This window comes from Pundamilia nyererei, unplaced genomic scaffold (genome assembly GCF_000239375.1).
Source record: "Pundamilia nyererei isolate P.nyererei 1_Seehausen unplaced genomic scaffold, PunNye1.0 scaffold00050, whole genome shotgun sequence".
Lineage (NCBI taxonomy): Eukaryota > Metazoa > Chordata > Actinopteri > Cichliformes > Cichlidae > Pundamilia > Pundamilia nyererei.
The window spans coordinates 2,665,113-2,682,144 of record NW_005187451.1 but is presented as its reverse complement, the minus strand read 5'-3'; the positions used below and the strand labels follow the sequence as shown (position 1 = coordinate 2,682,144).

At 42.2% G+C, this 17,032-nt stretch overlaps 1 protein-coding gene across 3 annotated transcripts in view; it reads right to left on the bottom strand.

The window, feature by feature from the left end:
* The window catches only part of tmem178bb (transmembrane protein 178Bb), a 73,639-nt gene that overhangs the window by 29,987 nt on the left and 26,620 nt on the right, over positions 1–17,032 (bottom strand). For all 3 annotated transcript variants that reach the window (XM_013910849.1, XM_005733200.2, XM_013910850.1), the window contains exon 3: positions 3,861–3,974. In XM_013910849.1, coding sequence (XP_013766303.1) covers positions 3,861–3,974 — 114 coding nt within the window. The remainder of the gene's footprint in view (positions 1–3,860; positions 3,975–17,032) is intronic.

The window sequence follows — 17,032 nt, the reverse complement described above, 5'->3', positions numbered from 1 at the left end:
GGAAGCAGAGCTTTCAGCTGCTCTGCTCCCAGGCTGTGGAGCTCTCTGCCCCCAGAAATAAGAAACATTGGTTCTCCCCCAGTTTAAATCCCATCTGTTCAAATCTGCATATTCACTGTGAATCCACAGTTTGTTAATTTTATCTTGTGCTTTTGTTTTATTGTTCTTATTCTGCCATTGTTTTACTAAGTGTTTTATCCTATTGTAAAGTCTCCTTGCGTGACTTGAAAGGTGCTCATAAATAAAATTTCTTATTATTATTATTAATATACATAACGGACCCTCTTAAATCAATTCCCTCCTTAATGAAGTGTCTCGAAGAATACAGTGCAGCCTCAGGATACAAGTTAAACTACACCAAAAGTGAGATTGTGCCATTAAATATACAAGACAGCCGTATTAGAGCTCTGACTGACCCATTACAGTGGCGTAATAATGGCTTCACGTACTTTGGTATACAAATTGGTAAATCCGAGGATCAAATATTCAAACAAAATTATATCAAACTGTTGGAGCAAACCAAACTTAATATTCAGAGATAGATGGATTTTCCATTATCTCTCATGCTATTAAAATTAATACTTTGCCTAAATTCATTTACTTATTTCAATGTCTCCCTACAAATGTTCCTAAAAGTTTCTCCAAAGAGCCTCATAAACTTATAACTTCTTTTATATGGCAAAAGAAAAATCCAAGAGTCAAACTCACCTCTCTGCAGGCCCCATATTCAAGGGCAGGACTTAATTTACCAAACTTTAGGAACTATTATCTTGCCTCCCAGTACCGATCAGTTTGGATCTGGCTACATGCAGAGAGCAGTGAGGTTCGATGGGTCCCAATAGAACAACATGTCATGAGGTGAAACCCCATTAAAAGATGTTCTATTTTTAGGTACAAAAAAATGTCCAAGCTCACAAACTATTTGATAATAAACACCTTCTGCGTCTGGCAGGAATCCCCCTCACTTCTGAAAATAAATATCTCCTTTCTTAGAAGGACACCCCTATGGGGCAACCCTGACTTCTCTCATCATATTCCTGACCCAATGCTGCAGGGACGGAAGGACAGAAATATTGGAACTGTTGCTGACTTATACAATAATGACACATTTATTGACTTTCAACTGCTAAAGGAAAAATTCTAACTTCCAGGACAAAGTTTCTTCAAATTTCTACAAATAAGAGAGCAAGAAATAAGATAAGAGTCAAGGAGAAATCCAAAGGGTTATTCCCTGAGATACCAAAAGAAACTCCTCTTGAAACCCATCTTTGTACCAAACCATGGAGGCTATTATCAATGAAAGTTACCTGATCACAACAAAGCGTCCATAAAAAGAAAATGGGACCTGGGCCATGTCTATGAAGAGGTAGAATGACACCACTTATTGGAACAGGCACAGACTGTGTTAATTTCTACAAAACAGGCAAGTGCAATTTAACATACTTCATAGGATATATTACACCCCTTACAGGCTACATAAAATTGATAGTAATTAATTAGATGTTGGATCCACTATTTCCCTTATTGAGACCAATGTGTTGGCTTTTGTCCTCGGCTGCAGCTAAAAAGCCTGATATGATTTGGGGTCAATAATGTCCTTTTAAAACTTGATAGAGTTGAGTCTGCAGAATGTAAAACCATGAACTGCCAAAGACATGGAAAACAGAGGATTTGCTGCTGACTGCAGGAAATATGACCAAGTGCAACACAGAACTATAATGTAAATGAATGTTTGTTACATTGTAGCTAAATGTGTTCACACAGAGCTGATTAATTGCAACTTTAGCCTCTCTTGTTGTAAAGCTAACATCTGTGGTAACACTGACGTTAGCTTCAGTGCATCAACCAGCAATGAAAACAACCACAGAGGAAGACACATGGGGCCACACCAACTCCAGAACCAGGATTTTTATCATTGCAAGGAAAATAAAACATACACTGCAAAGTAACAGAGAATATACTAAACATAGCAAATTAAATATTACAGAAAAACATTTAAAATAACACCAAGAACAGTTTGATGTTTTCTGTGACTGGTGTCCCATGTGCCCTGTGTCCTGGAGCCTAGTGTCCATGCCTTGGTGTTCACAGCTGTGTTGGTGGCATGAGACACCTTTACATAATATAACCTCAGAGCTTTCAATGCTGTCAGTGATTGTGTGAGTCTTCAAAAGGCCTGATCCTGAGTCTGGGAACACGTAATCCCTTCCCCTGACACCAGTGTGTTATGACTGTAAAGCAAAAACTGTGTCAACGTATTTAGAGAAGATTAAGCATTAAACTGGAACTTTCCTGTCAACAATCCTTCTGCAGTGTTGGCCTCGCCAGAACAACTGAAGTTTTCAGTGTGACGTCTAAGCACTAGCTTTAGAAAGAGCAGCTCTTTCCTTTTCTTTTGTTACTAATATTTGTTTGATTTATCTTTCTGTGTGATGTTGTCATTCATACCAATATTATGCTGAAGCATAATTTAGCTTAAAATGCCAAATATACAGCAAGCCCTGCAGCACAGTGTATAAGCTGTTTGTCTTTAATGCCGCCCTGTGTCCAGTGTTTTTAGCTGCCTGGCCGTCATCAGGATGCCGTCTGAGGCTGTTTCTTCTTCTTTCTTTCACATTCACACTGGACTGAATCAGTGGGTGAAGTTCCAGTTTCTACATGCAAACTTTGCAATTTCTTATAAAATTCTTTCATTTATGGTGCGAGTCTAAGAACCTGGTGCACACTAAATATTTATTCAGATAACATAAACAGAAAATTGCAAATTTCAAGTTTCAAGTTTTATTGTCGTGTACAGACAAACATTTATCCATAATGAAATTCTTTGGCTCCTCAGCTTTACAGGAGCATATAGAGAGTGTGCAGTTATATTGAGAAGAAAATAAGAGAAAATGGCAGCGGTAGTAATAAAATAATAATAATAATAATAATAACAGCAATAAAAAGGAGAGGAACAAGTATTAAATATTAGAGAATTTAGTTGGTATTTACAAATACATCCATGGCTTCAACCTTCAATATATTGTAGAAAGATGTGAAGGTCAAAGTTGTGAAGATGACACGTGTGGTTTTAGAGCAGAGCTTTTCTGTCACCTGACAGTTAAAGACTATTCAGACTGATGGTTTGAGTTTTTCCATTTAACTCAGTGACTTCGTTTCTGACTCTACAAGCCACCACACTGCTGTCAGAGACACTGAGGATGGTTTCTAGTATTTCAGTTAATTTGTAACTTTATTTATATAGTTCCCAATCACAACAACAATCACCTCAGCATGTTTTATATTTTAAAGAAAAGACCCTACAATAATAGACAGAACCCCCTGAAAATACCCCAGAATCAGATGACCGCTCTTTGAGCAGATTTCAATCCTTAATTATTGGATTATTGTCAAAAGTGGAAGAAATTTCTTGTTCCAAAACAAAGTGGTGAACAGAAGAAGTGAGCGCGCTGTGGTGGACCTCCTGCTCTGACTCAACTACAGCCATCTTTGTCCCACAGAAGTGAATTTCAGAAAAACTTAGTCAACAGCAGAACAGCAGAGAGGAGCCTGTGTTGATGAATTAAAGGAAAAATAATAATGCACTGATTGATTTAATTAAGGTTTAATTGTAGTGTAAGTTTCCTGCCTTTTTACCACCTTTTCCTTTGAATATTATTAATGGCTGAAACTGTAATTTGAAGGGAGGAAAGTCAGTAAAGTCATTATTGAGACGGAGGAATTCTGAATCTGTTCATAGATAGATATGATATGAACATGTAACTGCATAGAGACAGAAAACAAATGTACTCAACCCAGATCATCTCTACTTAAAATGAAAGGATTTTACGTGACAGAAGGAGAAACAGCAGCAGACTTACGGAGGGCGTGCCATTCGTCCTGCCTTATTGTCTTGGTGATGTTGTAGGAGAGGTTTTTGGGTATCGTAGCTGAGGAATAGTGATACTTGATGTAGGAGCACCGAGTAATGGAACCTGCAAAGGAACAAAAGGTTTTTGTTTGTTTGTTTTTATAAACAGAATATTTACACAAACATTCCCTCTAACGATACACAGACTGAACAGAAGCTTCAGTTCAGACGTGATTCAGCTGGAGAGGCTGCGTCTGCACTGGACGCACAATCAGCTTCCTGCATCAGTGGTGAAGAAACTCTTTTAACATCTCTACAAACCACAGCAGGAACACAATGGCTGCGTGAAAAATTATGTTCCTCTAAAACTATTAACTAATGAATCAGGAGAGCTTTCAGTGTGCACTCCTGACAGTACAGCGTTGGCTAGAGCATCTATCATAAAACAAGAAAGCACAAATAATTTAGAAATCTGTCAAATACTTGGTCAAAACTAAAAATTATATCATTACTTATGACGAGAATAGCAAATTAAATTCATGTTCAGGAAGGCAAGTATGTATAATAACTAAATATAATACTGTAATGCACTGCTGCAGCATTGCACATAACAAACTCCCGTGTGTGCTGTTGTTACATTTAGAGCCCAATTACTCAATAAATTGGAAAAATACAGTTTTGGAAATTCTTTTGTTACAAAAGTTAAAATACTTCATGAATATGATGAAGACATCTTTCCGTCTTTGCATTTTCTGCTTACTCCATTTACAACTATTTGATAAAGGCGATTGTTTCATCTGCTTTTTCCTAGCTTAGTGTGGCCTGTACACACATTCCTCCTGTAGCTCTGTGGCCCGGCCCACACCTGTGACTGCGATGCTGTAGGTTCATAATGAGGCTGTAACTTTTGACACCATTGCTGCTTGTCTCTGGCAAGGCCACGTGGCTCACAAACATGACATTATTAGAGTCTTTGGAGGTTTGAATTACACAGACAAGACAATCATACCACCACATGCATTTCCTCAGTCCTGAAAACAAACACACACACACACACACACACACACACACACTGCTACACTGTGGTTTATGTGAGCGTAACATAAGGGTTAACAAACAGGTGCTCCCCAAAACCAGACAAGTAAAAGCCGACACACAGACAAAGGTGATGTTTATTGCTCTGCCTATAACACCGAAAGCATGAACTCCAGGGTGGACCGAGGCCCAAATAACAGACAAGACAACCAAGTCGTACCCCTAACTCTAGTTCCCACTTTCTGCTTCAATGCTATTTACAAATGGGCAAAGTTATTGGCAGCATTAATCACTATTAATCACTTAGAGGCTGAGGAAATACGCTTGGACAGGGCCAGCACTGGTTGGCCAAGAATCTCCTAGATTTTTATTTTTTTAAGTTTTCTTCATCATTAATGTAATCCAGTGATATTTACCAGTATTTCCAATCACAGCGCACAGCTAAGACTACATAAAACGCTCAAATACTACATCTCACAGAAAACATTTAATATTATCCAGAGATTATTAAAATAAACTTTAAATAAAATCATGCAGAGGAAATTTTTCATTTCACCTTTGTAAAGCAGAAAACAGGTGAACAGGTAAATAATGTCTTGAGCTTTGTACCCAAGGAAAGTAAAGAGGGTTAGTTAAAGGGTCTTTCTCTATAATGAACAATTCAAGCTACATTAAATGCATCACAGCCAAGTATTTGGCCGACATTGTAAACATCGAGCTTGACTCTTCTGTTGCAATGATGTGTCCATGTCTTGTGTGGAAGGGTTACTACAGAGCTACTCTGGAGAACTGATGGGGCACCGTCACACAGCTCCTCCCTGCTGAAGTGCAGTCAGTTCTCTGCGGCTGTTTTTGTTTGTTTGTGCATCCATTCACTTCCACTTATCCTTTTCAGGGTCGTGGGGGGCGCTGGAGCTTATCCCAGAGGCGAAAGGCGGGGTACACCCTGGACAGGTCGCCCGCCTGTCGCGGGTCTAACACATGGACACTGACATTTGCACTTGTGGCAAAACCCCACGCAAACACGGGGAGAACATGCAAACTCCACACAGGAAGACTCCGGCCTGGTGGTGGAATTGAACCCAGGACCTGTTTGCTGTGAGGCAACAGTGCTAACCACTGTGCTGCCTTGTTTGTTTGTTTGTTTTTTGTTGACACACTGCAAAGTGACAACATTTTGTAATTTTAGCAGAGAGCAGCTGTGATCAACTATAACAAACTACATTACAAAGATCTGCTTGGCTAAATACAAAGGAGAGCTCACTGTACTGTTTTAATGTGGAAAGGCTGTTCAGTGAGAGCATTTCACGCAGGCCTTTGCCGTGTGCACCTCATGATTAATGGGCTTATACACTGAACCACCTTTAGCATCAGTAACTTGGTGTAATAATCTTCTGTATCACATGATCATTATGGAGGAGTTATGGCCAACTTTGCTTTAGTTCACTGAGGTTTCTGTCACAGGAGTTTAAGGTCTGCACGTTGGGCCACTGCAGCAGCTAAAGTTAGCACCTGCAGGTGGCGCTATATAAATAAAACTGAATTCAGTTCAGTTCACTTGAATTCAATGCTGCCTGCTACGCAGACATCATACACTCTACACTACTGTGTGTTCTTAGTGTATAAATGTGATAACAGAGATTGCACTACTGTCAGTTTGCTCCACCAACAAACTCCCATAGAGCTGCTTGCATTATTAGACACAGTGCATATAAGGGCTACAATGTGACACCGAGCTGAAAACACAGCAACACACAAAACAAAGAGAAACTGAATAAATATGACACTGGAATAGAAGGAATAATAAAAAACAACAGTTTCTTCATTGAGATCTTTAGAAGCCGTCAAAAGTATAGAAGGCAAATAAAAATCGAGTGTTAATGTCTCCTCCTCTTCTTGGAGTTGTGCGTCCTCGCTGCCACATTCTGACACTTTTCACTGTGGACACTGTGAGGAGTTGATGTCAGTGGCATCTATGTCCTCCTGCGACCGGCTGCTAGCAGCTGTGGGCCACATATAACAAGGGCTTGACTCTTATTCATACTGTTCAGCTGGCTCTCGTGTCGTACCTGCAGGAGGTTTTTGGCTATAGCTGGTTCCCATTTGGTGTGTAGGTTCTTGTTGCTTCTTGTATGTCTGCTAATCTGCCTTCTGGCAGCTCCACCCCTTCAGTCAGGGTCACCTTTCCTCTCTTTGCAGCTGTTTGGTCACACTTATCCAAACGGGCCCACTCATGTCCTGATGAATGACTCACTGTCTCGCTTACTTCTGACATGTACCTTGATATCATCCACGTACAGGAGGTGGCTGACGGTAACAACACTCTTGAATCGTTATCCATATCCGCTGTTAGTGATGAGCTTGTTCGGGGCAACACCAAGGCGTTCCCAGGCCAGCCAAGAGATATAATCCCTCTAGGTTGTCCTGGGTCTGCCCGGGGGCCTCCTCCCGGTGAGACATGCCTGGAATACCTCACCCATTAGGCATCCAGGAGGCATCCTTGTCCTTTCAATGTGAAGGAGCAGCGGCTCTACTCTGAGCCCCTCCCGGATGGCTGAACTTCTCACCCTCTCTAAGGGAGAGGACAGCCACCCATCGGAGGAAGCCCATTTTTGCTGCTTGTATTCGCGATTTCATTCTTTGAGTCACTACCCACAGCTCTGACCATAGGTGAGGGACGTAAATCGACCGGTATATTGACAGCTTTGCTTTTATACTCAACTCTCTCTTCACGGCGGACGGTACAGCATCGCTGCAGTCGCAGCAGCGCTCCATCATATGGTAAATATAAATGAGTCTGGTCTCTGTCCAAAACGTGTTTGGTTTCATCTGAATTTCACTGCAACTTTAAGAGCACTTGCACTATTTTCTTGATCCTTAAAAAGTCACTTAAATTCAACCATAGTTACTGATGGGGGCAGTATGTTCAAAACCTATAAGCTCTGTTTGACTTATTATTTAAATAACTTTCTCAACATGACCTGTTGGATTGTTGTGTTTCACTAACAATCTGCTTTTGCTGAATCAACATAATTACTTAAATCCGGTTAGGCAGGTTATGTTTTGAGTAATGGGGAGAAGTCCCATTAGTCGAGTCCATGTTTGAAGTGGGGGAAGGGAGGTTTGTATGAAACATTCGTCATCCTTCTGCTCTCCCCTTGGCCTGAAGCTGCCTGTGTTTCCACATTTGATTTCCTGAGAAGTGCTAACCTCTCCGGTGCTTGTCTCTGTGGACAGAAATGCTTGAGCAAGCCAAACTCCGACCCTTTGGCATATTTGTGAGCTGGCAAACACATTACATCCTTTCACTGAGGTATCTTCCTTCCAGCAGTTAGACTCAGGCACACTGCTCTCACAAACCCAAATGGATTTCTATCTCAGTCATTTTAGTTAAATTGCCCTTCAGCCTTCTGCAAACGTCTCTGAGCCAGACACCATTTCCTCTCCATTACTGATAGTGACTGGAAGTGATACTGAACGAGTGCATTTCTATACACATCCACTCATGTGAGTGCTTTTCTGTTCTCAGTCTCTGGATGTCTAAAGCTTTATTTTGGGCTCAAAGGCCTTAGAATAAAGAAGGCCAAAGGTCAAACACCATTGCATCACATTAAAGGTTCATTGGAAGGTTATTGTTACTCACTTGAATATGATAATGAAGAGCTGTTATGTGAACATACAGTTAATAGGACTCCGGTTTGCTGCTACTTTCTGCAGGAGAGGATGGATCTTCGTTACCTGAAATATCCTTTACACTCCTGTGTCAGTCTAATGTATTCATATGTATTATTCTTTCGTACTGGAGGGGCTCGAAGCCGAGTGTGAAGCGGTGGGAATGAGAATCAGCGCCTCCAAATCTGAGGCCGTGGTCCTCAGCTGGCAAAAGGCTTTGCGTGCCCACTCCGGGTCAGGGATGAGTTCCTGCCCTGGAGTTTAAGTATCTTGGGTCTTGTTCACAAGTGAGCGGAGAAAGGAGCTGGAGACGGGTCGGTGCTGCGGCTGCAGTCCAGAGCTGAGCGTTCCTGCTTATCACGACTATTCTTCAACTTTGTTCTAAAAGGTCCTCTGCCTACTGACAAATCTGAAATATTGCATCAAAATTCTTGGAAGATCTGGCTGGTCATGTACCAATCTGAAGGTTGGTGGTTTGACTGGCTGCTCCAGTCTGCATGCAAATATCCTTGGGCGAGATACTGAGTGCAGGGCGCTCTCTGATTCATCCATCAGTGTAAATGTGGGTGCGTTTCCCAGATGAGCATCAGTGTGGTCTGTAAGGTCTTAGATACAAATTTGTTCCTGGATTTTCTCGTTTTGGCTACAAACAATTTTAAAACAACTTTATAGTTTCATAAGCATTAAACATGATCCTAGAACAGAGCAGCTTCCTGTGCCTGATGATCTTATGTCATTTTTGAATGTAGCTTAAGCCTGAACCCGAGTTCTGTGCTTATATTTATTCCTGACTCTCAGACTTAAACACCTCAGAGTCAGGCGAAACGTTAAAAACTAAAATCGTCCTTTAAACATTAATTTAGTGAAATACTGGATTATCCTATCAGATTATTATGAAGGACCAAACATATTCACTCATCCATTCAAATCATTGAATTCAGGTGTTCCAGTCACTTCCACGATCACAGGCGTATAAAATCAATCACCCAGGCCTGCAGACTGCTTCTACAGACATCTGTGAAAGAATGGGTCGCTCATTTCTTCAATACTGAGACTTCCACAGTTAACTGTGAGTGGTATTATAACAAAGTGGAAGTGACAGCAGCTCAGACACAAAGTGCTGGCCCACAGGAAATCACAGAGCGGGTTCGGCGGACGCACAGAGGTCATTCCCAGAGAACATTGGGGAACGGGATTCCACGGCTCCACAGCTGCATCCACGCCTTACATCACCAAAAGCAAAGCATCAGACACACTGCTGTAAACCATGCTGGACATCAGAGCAGAGGACACGTGTTCTCTGGGCTGAGGAGTCGCACTCCTCTGTCTGCCAATCCAACTGACAAGTATGGTTTTGCCAGTTGCTGGTTTTATGTAGACTGCGAAACATTCCCAGTGGAAACCTGAGCTTTTACTTTTTCTTTGTTCTTTGGTGGTCATGGTAGAAAGGTTTGACAGTCCTCTGCCAGATGGAAGGTCATGCTATCCGGTTGTTCAGTGATGACGCGACGAATCCTACTTCCAGGCCTAAAGTAGTCTGTGTTTAATATGGCTTTTGTGTTGTTGACATGTTTAATGTTTTGTATTTTCTTCTATTTAATCTCAAAAAGCTCCTAAAACAGTCAGTGATCCCTGTTGACCTCCCTCGGCTTTTATTACCGCTAATCATTTATTTAAGCTCAGTTTTTAAAACCTTAGGATGTAACTACAGCCCAGCCCATGCAGCAGTATATGAATGACTAACCTCGTATTGTGGATGGATTATCTCAGTTGTTCTCCTGGCTGAAGTTTGGTCCTTTTACAGCATCCTGCCATGCGATTACATTTGTTCCTGACCACCGAGAACACTCACGTTAACTTTTATCGAGTGGAAAAAAAGTTAGCTTGTTTATGTTATGCTAACATAGCTGTGTTGCTAGCGGTCACGTAGCACATCATTATATACCAGCTAGCCAAACTTCAGTAACCCTACAAACGTCACTGCTGTTTAGTTTTCTGTCTTCATTTATGTTGGAAGTGATAACAGAGCTGTACGTTTTAATTTGTTTCCAAAACCCCGCAGTCAGGACATGCTATATTGTATTTAGATAGAAGCTAGCGAGCTAACTCCCTGCTAACTTCTAACTCTGTTAAAGTCATAAATTCCGTTTTCATGGATGCCTGGATGTTAAACTCACTTGTTACACCTGGTAGAGCAGAACGCTGATCATTTTATTAAAGATGAAAGACTTTAGACAGTTTTTCAACTCTCAGTAATGCCACAGTGATCGTTTGATATATGGACCTGCAGCGGAGTTTAGGTCCAGACACGGCTAGTGAGGTCAGACTGAACGATCGGATAGTTCAAGCTCTGCATGGACTCATTTTTGCATGACACACTTCATCTCTCCCTCTGTCCATCCTCCCTCCTCCTGCCAGTAGGATCAGAAGGGGAAGCAGACAGCCATCCCTGATGCTGTGTTTTCCCAGTTGGGAGACACAGAGACACAGATGGGTGTTGGAGGCTTCATCACGTGAGGGGGGAGCTTGTTCATGTCAGTGGCACAATTACAACCTTTAAGGAAGTGACTCCTTCAAGGCCAACTTGAACTACCTAAACTTTCCTCACACAGAAGCTGATTAATGGATGAGTTCTGATACAGCACTCAAAGCACTTTATGCAATATTACCATTAAAATTTAGATTTTTTTGGAGCCTTTATTTAACCTGACAGTGGAACTCGTAGCTAACATGGTTAGTGAGCATGTGTTTCAATGGAAAGAGAAACCTGATCTCTGAAAATGTGCCCAAGCGTGAACAGAACATGGTTTAAACCTTGGACATGGTCAATGATTGCTTTACTTAAAAAGCCAATAATCCAGCTGATTACAGACTGATTTCAATCTTCCTTCATTTCAACATTTTTCTCTAAAGAATCATTAAAAGAGAGATAGACATCATCTGTTTCACCATCTGCAGAGCAGTGGTTGATTGATTGACTGTAATCTGAATGCTACATGGACTCACAGCCAGTCTGCAAGAGACATTTACAGATATATCATTATTTCCATCACTGGTTGTTTGCAGCTACAGGTGCTTTTGACTTCAAATTCTCATCAAATGTCGATAACAACCCGTCCAAACCACACGCGCACTAAAATCAAACTAACTTGACAATACGAATTGCCCAAAAGCAGAATGGATTCTGCGGATCAAGTTCGGGCAGTGATGGCAAAACAGGGATACCTGTTAGGTCCCATGAACAATCCATCCAGTTTTTGATAACTCAGTATAAAGCTATTAGTGACAGGCAAGAGAAGATTCTTGCATCTCTTCAAGGACCGCAACCGGCTTGGTACCTGTTCCTTCCGAGCCTGCTCTGTTTTCTGCCCCCAAAAGCTCCACAACCCCAGATGTCATTTCTAGTGAGCCCCAGGAAGCTCTGTTGTTTCATGATGCTTCAACCCCAGACCCTGAGCTGTTCACTGGGGAGCAAGGTCACTGCGGAGGGTTCTTACTACAGTGCTCCCCACGCTCTTTCCCTAATCACCCCAATTACCCCAATTAGGTTAGATAATCCCTAAAATTATTTTACCTAATTGGGAGATTGAGAGGTAAGGCTTTGAGTTAGGCTGAAGCATATTTGTCCTCCTGATCAGTACAGTCCTGGTCCTATGATGAGTCTCTCTCTCTCTCTCTCTCTCACTTGCTCTCCCTTTGCAATGATAATCACTTCAAGAAGAGAGGCTGAAAGCAGCAGATCCCACAGACCACCCTGCAGTTCTCTTGCAGTTTCTGCTCCCACGTCTTCAGCTCCAGTATCAACATCCGCTCATGTCACTGCATCTTCCTCTGTACAGGCTGCTACCGAGCCTATGGAGATTGGTCGCTCTTTGCTCACTTCGCTGACCATTTCCTTGCTGTCTGTCCCAAAAGGCTCCGCCCACCATCCAGGACGTCACTCGATCCCACTCAGCCATCCCCTCCCGAGACACTCTCCAACGGTCTGCGAAGTACGTCTCATCAGATCAGATAGTTTAATCTGTCCTCGGTCCGCAGATAATCTTTCTCTCCCTGTATTTCAGAGCTCCCCACTCGAGTTACCCCAGTGTAGTTAGCACCTGTGATATTCCACGAGCTAACTCCACCTGTGCTCTTGTAAATAAAGTCAGTGTTAGCATCATTCCTATTGGTTCTGCATGTTTAGGTCCACGTTCACGTACTGGCCTTGACAGCATGCTGAAGTGCATTTAAAGTTTGCTGAACAGCATTTAGACAACACCGCCACTATTGCGCCCTTGGCAGGCCGCCTGAAGTGTCCTGCTGCTATCACGGGACCTTTGTTATAGTTATCGGCCGCCTGAGACTGTTTTATGGGGATTTTTCCTTTTTTTGCACCGCTGCTGGATGCACGGCCTGACTTTGGGACTGTGACCTAGGAGGGTTTGTTGTTTTTGCTTTTGGTCCTGGCCCTCTGTCCAGGACCCCCTGCTGCCCACACTGGGTTGGTTGTACTGTGGTGTTTTGTTTTAGGGTCGTCAGGAGCTGACCTTTAGAGGGGGGTTGGCCTGTGTCAACCGTGACAGTACATGCTATCAACCTTTTATAATTCAAGTGCTGTAATGGCTGTATTTAAAAATATATAGTATTAATCACCCTAATTATCATTATCACCACCTCATCTCATAGTGATTGAACAGAGTTTCAGTCCTGAATGGGTAAGTCCAGTTATAGTGACACTGGCATGGGACTTGGCATTACAACATAGAGACAGAGGGGAGTGGAAAGGTGAATTTGTCAACAATGGGTTTGGCCTCGTTTTTAACATTCAATTCAATTTTATTTCTACAGCGCCAAATCACAACAACAGTCGCCTCAAGGCGCTTTATATTGTACAGTAGATCGTACACTATAACAATCATATGACCCCCTATGAGCAGCGCTTTGGCGACAGTGGGAAGGAAAAACTCCCTTTTAACAGGAAGAAACCTCCAGCAGAACCAGGCTCAGGGAGGGGCAGGGCCATCTGCTGTGATTGGTTGGGGTGAGAGAAGGAAGACAGGAGACATGCTGTGGAAGAGAGACAGAGGTTAATAACAGATATGATTCAATGCAGAGAGGTCTGTTAATACATAGTGAGTGAGAAAGGTGACTGGAAAGGAAAAACTCAATGCATCATGGGAATCCCCGGCAGCCTACGTCTATTGCAGCATAACTAAGGGAGGATTCAGGGTCACCTGGTCCAGCCCTAACTATATGCTTTAGCAAAAAGGAAAGTTTGAAGCCTAATCTTGAAAGTAGAGATAGTGTCTGTCTCCTGAATCCAAACTGGAAGCTGGTTCCACAGAAGAGGGGCCTGAAAACTGAAGGCTCTGCCTCCCATTCTACTTTTAAATACTCTAGGAACAACAAGTAGGCCTGCAGGAGCGAAGTGCTCTAATAGGGTGATATGGTACTACAAGGTCATTAAGATAAGATGGGGCCTGATTATTTAAGACCTTGTATGTGAGGAGCAGGATTTTGAATCCTGGATTTAACAGGAAGCCACTACAGTCCCTGTCAGTACATGAGGCCAGCTCTGTCACTGGGACAGTCTTGATTGGTTTCATCCTCTCTTTATGTGCTTAGCTTATTGCTCTCCATCATATTGTCCCTGCCTTGATGCAAAGTCCCATTTCCAATCAGTTGAAAGTGTGAAATTTGCATCAAATTTGCATAATGATGACAGCCTTCCTCAAGAACTGCTGCAGACTGCGCTCCCTGTCTGCCTCTTCTCTCCTTCTGTCTTTCCTGTTCCATGATTTTTTTTTGTGTGCCCGCTAAGCTCTCCGCCTCTCCGATCCTCTTTGTGCCCTGCCTATTCATACAATGAGAGAGCGGTCTGGCAGGCCTCGAGTCTAAGCTTGCTGCTATAATTAAACCTGTGGTGTCAACGTCCACCACTCCAAATCCAGGAAGCAACCAGCAGATACAGACACATAGTTACAATCACATACCTGACACCAAAATCTGAGTGTGCTCGTGTTCCTCCTGTCAACATATGCACATGTGCATCTGTGTGCCCTCTGTGGTCTGGAACCATCAGCTTGTTATTACAAATGATATTTTTCATTTTCAACAACTTGGCTCTGTGATATAAATAAAACTGCCACACAAACCACACTGTCTTAAATGTCATTTAATGTTGTTAGTGTCGCTCAAGGTCAAACAAAAGTGAGGGACAAGAATGCTTCTTGCTTACATGGATGGTAAACGGTAAACAGACTGGTTCAGGTAGCACTTTTCTACTCTGAGCACTCAAAGCTATCATTCACACACATCCATAGTCCGATGGATGCATCCTCGGGCTTCGTATTGCCCGAGGATGTTTGGCATTGTAACAACCCTTATTATGGCATAGCACCACTAGGGGGCGTGTCCCATTATTGTAGCAGTTGAAGAGTCTCCTAATGCAGCTGCAGCCATTACAGCAGAGCATGCTGCTCTCCGTGCATCTGTTTAGAGAAACTGTACCATTGCAAGGGGCTGCAGCGGCGACTACCTGACCCCGCCACATGTATGTGTGACCTTGTATGGTCTTGTTCTGTTAACACCAAATAAAGGTCTGTTCTTCTATTTAACTGACTGATCTCCGAGTTTTCTGGCTAACACACCACATGCCTGCTGGACCTGCTAGCCGCTCCTTCCTCACCAGACCGCTGTTGCCAACTGGAGAACCACCAAATTCATGTTGATTGTATGGATGACGGCACATACAAGAACCAGATTATGTTTGTATGTAATGATAAGTCATTTAGTTATCAGACCACACTGAGTGATGGTTTCCATCAGACTATAGGAAGACCAACCTGTTTCAAAATCAAATGCTCTGTTACGAAGACACTTCTTTTTGTAACACGAATGCACTGCTGGACAGAATCATAGTGTCGGAGCAGTTTACCATATGTGCTTACTCTTTTTATATTGCATCAATTTATTTCTTGGTAACATAATGGGCCCGTGCAGTCACAGCAGGCTATCCTAGTGAGACAGCAGCTGTGGGCAGGCCCTACAGCAGGTAGATGAGTTCAGTGAGGGGGAACATTAGCATTCTTCTTGGGTCATCACTGACTATCACACAATAAGAATCTTAAAATAGTGTCTTCTTACAAATTTGAGGTGTCCATGAAAATGTGATTTCTAAGAACAACTAATAGTAAGTAGAGCTTTTGAAGCCAGGACCACTGACAAACTCTAATAAATGAGACTGGTGGGGGGCCGAGGGGAATTTAGTCCAGTTCAGCTGGGTTTGGATGTCTAACTGGTCTTCATAAAGTTAAACATATAGTTCACGTACATGCAACAAATACACATCTAACAGTACTGAGCTTCTCAAAAGGTAACGAGGCAAGAGGCTGCCTGGCATCAGCGTAATGGTCGGAGCCCACAGATCATCATTTCTTGCCTTTCGCTGTGATGCCGGCTGCAGTTTAAAAGGAGGGCATCTAAAATGTCACAGCAAGCTGCAGAAGGCTGTCTGCTAAACCACAGATTCACCTCAACAGGACAGCATGACACCCATGATGGACGGCATCCCTCTAAATCTCTCTGCACTGCCTCATGCTGCAATCAAACTTTAAAGGAACTCTTAATTCCCAATGCTGCTTTTTGCTGTCATGTTGTTGGAGTTTGTATGGCCTTTACTTTTTCTTTAGAACATCTTTGATCTCAGACATTCCTGATTACAGAAGAAATTAAATATTCAGCAGACAGAACACAAAAGAATAAAATCAAGCAAAGAACCATTTAAAAATCTATTGGATAAATAATTTTTCAAAGCCTAGCATAATAAACTCAATGATAACAAAGGGTTTGTTACATTTTAGAGTTCATTCCATTTCAAAGGTACGTAGTACTTCAGATCAGCAACAAGGGTAGTGCACTCGTGGAGAATGCAGCGCAGCATACACAAGGCTGCGATGACTAAACAATAAAAACGGTAGAAGGTTATATGAAAAACATCCAAAACATCTTCATCTTACAAACTAAAATTTCACAAGATTGGCTGTAGGATGTGTTTTGATCAACCCAGACCAGAAGCATAACATACCGACGACTGTGACAGATCCTCGGTATGTTACACGCTGGGAGGCATGAGAGCGGGTTGGCATGAATCTATACATGTGTTTTACGTGTCATGTGAAAATCAACCTAACAAAGCATTGTGTATGTTAATCACTTTGGAAAACACATCTGATAGGGTTAAGGTTAGGGACGGCTGGACTCCGCCTAGGGGCGTGGCAAATCTTTGGTATGTTGCACGTTGGGAATGATAATGAGCATGGAAGTGTTACTACTGCTACTACTACCAATACTAGTACTAGTAGTAGTAATATATGAAGTACTATATGTACTATTGAATTAGAGCTGGGCGATATGAGATTTTTTCATATCACGATATGTTTTTTTCATTTCAGGCGATAACGATATCTATCACGATATAAGCCAAATAACTAT